The sequence below is a fragment of the Pygoscelis adeliae genome, unplaced genomic scaffold (assembly GCF_000699105.1).
Source record: "Pygoscelis adeliae isolate BGI_AS28 unplaced genomic scaffold, ASM69910v1 Scaffold616, whole genome shotgun sequence".
Lineage (NCBI taxonomy): Eukaryota > Metazoa > Chordata > Aves > Sphenisciformes > Spheniscidae > Pygoscelis > Pygoscelis adeliae.
This window is the reverse complement of record NW_008824906.1, coordinates 21,625-24,023: the sequence shown is the minus strand read 5'-3', so window position 1 is coordinate 24,023 and position 2,399 is coordinate 21,625. Positions and strand designations below refer to the sequence as shown.

General features: G+C 44.1%; 1 protein-coding gene across 1 annotated transcript in view; it reads left to right on the top strand.

Moving 5' to 3' along the window:
• The window catches only part of KHDRBS1 (KH domain containing, RNA binding, signal transduction associated 1), a 10,502-nt gene that overhangs the window by 4,154 nt on the left and 3,949 nt on the right, over window positions 1–2,399 (top strand). Inside the window, exons 5-7 of the mRNA XM_009324907.1 lie at window positions 10–146; window positions 1,045–1,258; window positions 2,227–2,294. Of these exons, the coding sequence (XP_009323182.1) occupies window positions 10–146; window positions 1,045–1,258; window positions 2,227–2,294 (419 nt within the window). The remainder of the gene's footprint in view (window positions 1–9; window positions 147–1,044; window positions 1,259–2,226; window positions 2,295–2,399) is intronic.

Here is a 2,399-nt window from a genome sequence, read left to right as displayed (position 1 = left end):
CCTCTTTAGGATATGATGGATGATATCTGTCAGGAGCAATTCTTGGAGCTCTCCTATCTGAACGGTGTACCAGAGCCAAGTCGTGGCCGAGGAGTCCCTGTGCGGGGAAGGGGAGCAGCTCCACCACCGCCTCCACCTGTTCCAAGGTATCTTTCCCAAAAGCACAGACCTGGAAATGCTGCCTCGTGCTCAGAGTTGTCCTGCCAGATGAGGTTAAACTACTTGTTCTTGCGCATCAGCTGTTGGCCTTGACCTTGGCTTTTGGCCAAGGCTTTCTAGCCTTGTGTTGCAGGCTTGCTTTTAGCAAGCTGGCATCAATTGTTTTGTATGTTTTGAGATGTAATCTAGTGCGGTGGATGTCTTCTGTATTATTTTTGATGTCTGAAATCAGTAGCTTCATAAAGGAACCCTTCAAAAATTGGCCTACAAAATCATGTGTAGATAGATGTGTCACGTTTGCTTCTGTAGCCTTCAGCAGAATAAGCATTTTCAGTTTAAACCGACTGTCCTTTGAAAGTTATAGGATAGCATTATTCTGTCACTGCTGTCAAGGCATTGGGATAAATTGGCGATAAAACTCTGTTACTATAGTTCTTGCTTCACTACCTATTTCATGGGGGGAAGGTCTTTGCTTCTGAGTGCTTAGCCCAGAAGTGTCCCTGCTTATCTCATCATCGATCTTTACAGTTCTGGAGGTCTGGCAGTCATTACAGGTTAGAGATAGAGGATCGTTTAAAATGTACTCTGAGAAATTACTTGCTCGAAGTTGTGTATCAGATTTATTTCTTCGTCTGTACAATATCTAATGCAGTAGAGTTCTCATCTCAGAAAAGGTTTTTGTGAATCCTGCAATACAACACTGTTAACAATTCTTGTGCTCTCATTCTTGATAAAGAATTCATGGCTTAGTTAATGGTGACTGTATTTATTTATCAAGCTGTTGCCTTTTAAAGTAGGTGTAAGAAGCGTATGCACTGCCCTCAGTATTCAGCACACGAGCAGTACAGCAGTAGCTGTTCACAATCCTTTTTATCTCCCTTCCAGGGGGCGTGGTGTTGGTCCTCCCCCTCCTCCTCCTCGGGGGGCCCTTGTGCGAGGAGCCCCGGTGCGGGGTGCCATTGCCAGGGGAGCTGCCGTAGCCCGCGGAGTACCTCCTCCCCCAGCAGTACGGGGTGCTCCTGCGCCCAGAGCACGTGCAGCCGGCATTCAGAGAATACCGCTTCCTCCTCCTCCCGCACCAGAAACCTATGAGGAATATGTAAGAAACTATATATCTTCTTTTTCTTTTTTTTTTTTATTCCAGCTAGCTGATCATGTGTTAGATATTCACCATTACTGAAATAAGGGCTAACAACACTAAGATTGCTCTGGAGAAGTGACCGCCAGTGCAAACACTGGTACGGTGCTGTGTGACCTGCTCTGCCTCTTTAGTCCTCAAAGGAGGGAACTGCTAGTGTCCTAAATACAGGGTAAGAGGTGGTTTTTATAAAACTGAAATGTGCCCCCAAGGCTGATGTTTGCCATAACTATCAGTGCACGGTAGAAAAACTACATCGCAGAGGTTGATGTAGTTCGCATCACATTCTCTTTCTGCAAGAGAATTCTTTAAGCAGGGAACACCAAAGGCTTCTTACTGCCCCTAAAATCCTTAAAATAAATATCTGAATGAACATGATGATGTTTCAAGGCGTATAACTAAGCACCACCCTCCTGTCAAGCTTATCTTAGCATCTTTGCTTTTGGCATTCTGAAGGGAAAACAAGATGACTGGTTTTGATGCACAACAGCATTTTGGGGAGCCATCACAAATACTGATATTTCTAAATTCTGTTTCTCCTCTCAGTAAAACTTCTGATTTTTTCCACTGAAACCAATCTAAAGTTAATAGGTTGGGTTTTGTCTACCTGTAAATCTGTGTTTTGCATAACACGGTTACAGGCCTCCTGGCACATGGATTTGTACCGCAGACAAACTGCAGCTTTGGACATGTAAATGACTTTCAAACGCATTGTGAATATTAGCGTGGTTCATTCCTCCCAAGCCACAGGACACAAGCAGATTTTAGCTACCTATGTCTTATGATTGAGCCCCTTCCCTGTGGCAGGCAAGGATTCACAGGCTCCTCTGAAAGCTGCTGTAGCCTGAATTTAGTTTTGCTGTTACTCTTGGTCAGGCATTAACCTTTGGTCCTTCCATTAACACCGTTTGTGTCATCATCCATTTCAGGGCTATGATGATGCATATGCAGACCAGAGCTATGAGGGGTATGAAGGCTACTACAGCCAGGGCCAAGGGTAAGTTTGCTTGTCTCCTATCTGTTACGGAGAAAATGATGCATGATCTTTTTTTCTTTTTCTTTTTTTTCTTTCAAGGGAATGGAAACACTCATTTCTGAGTTT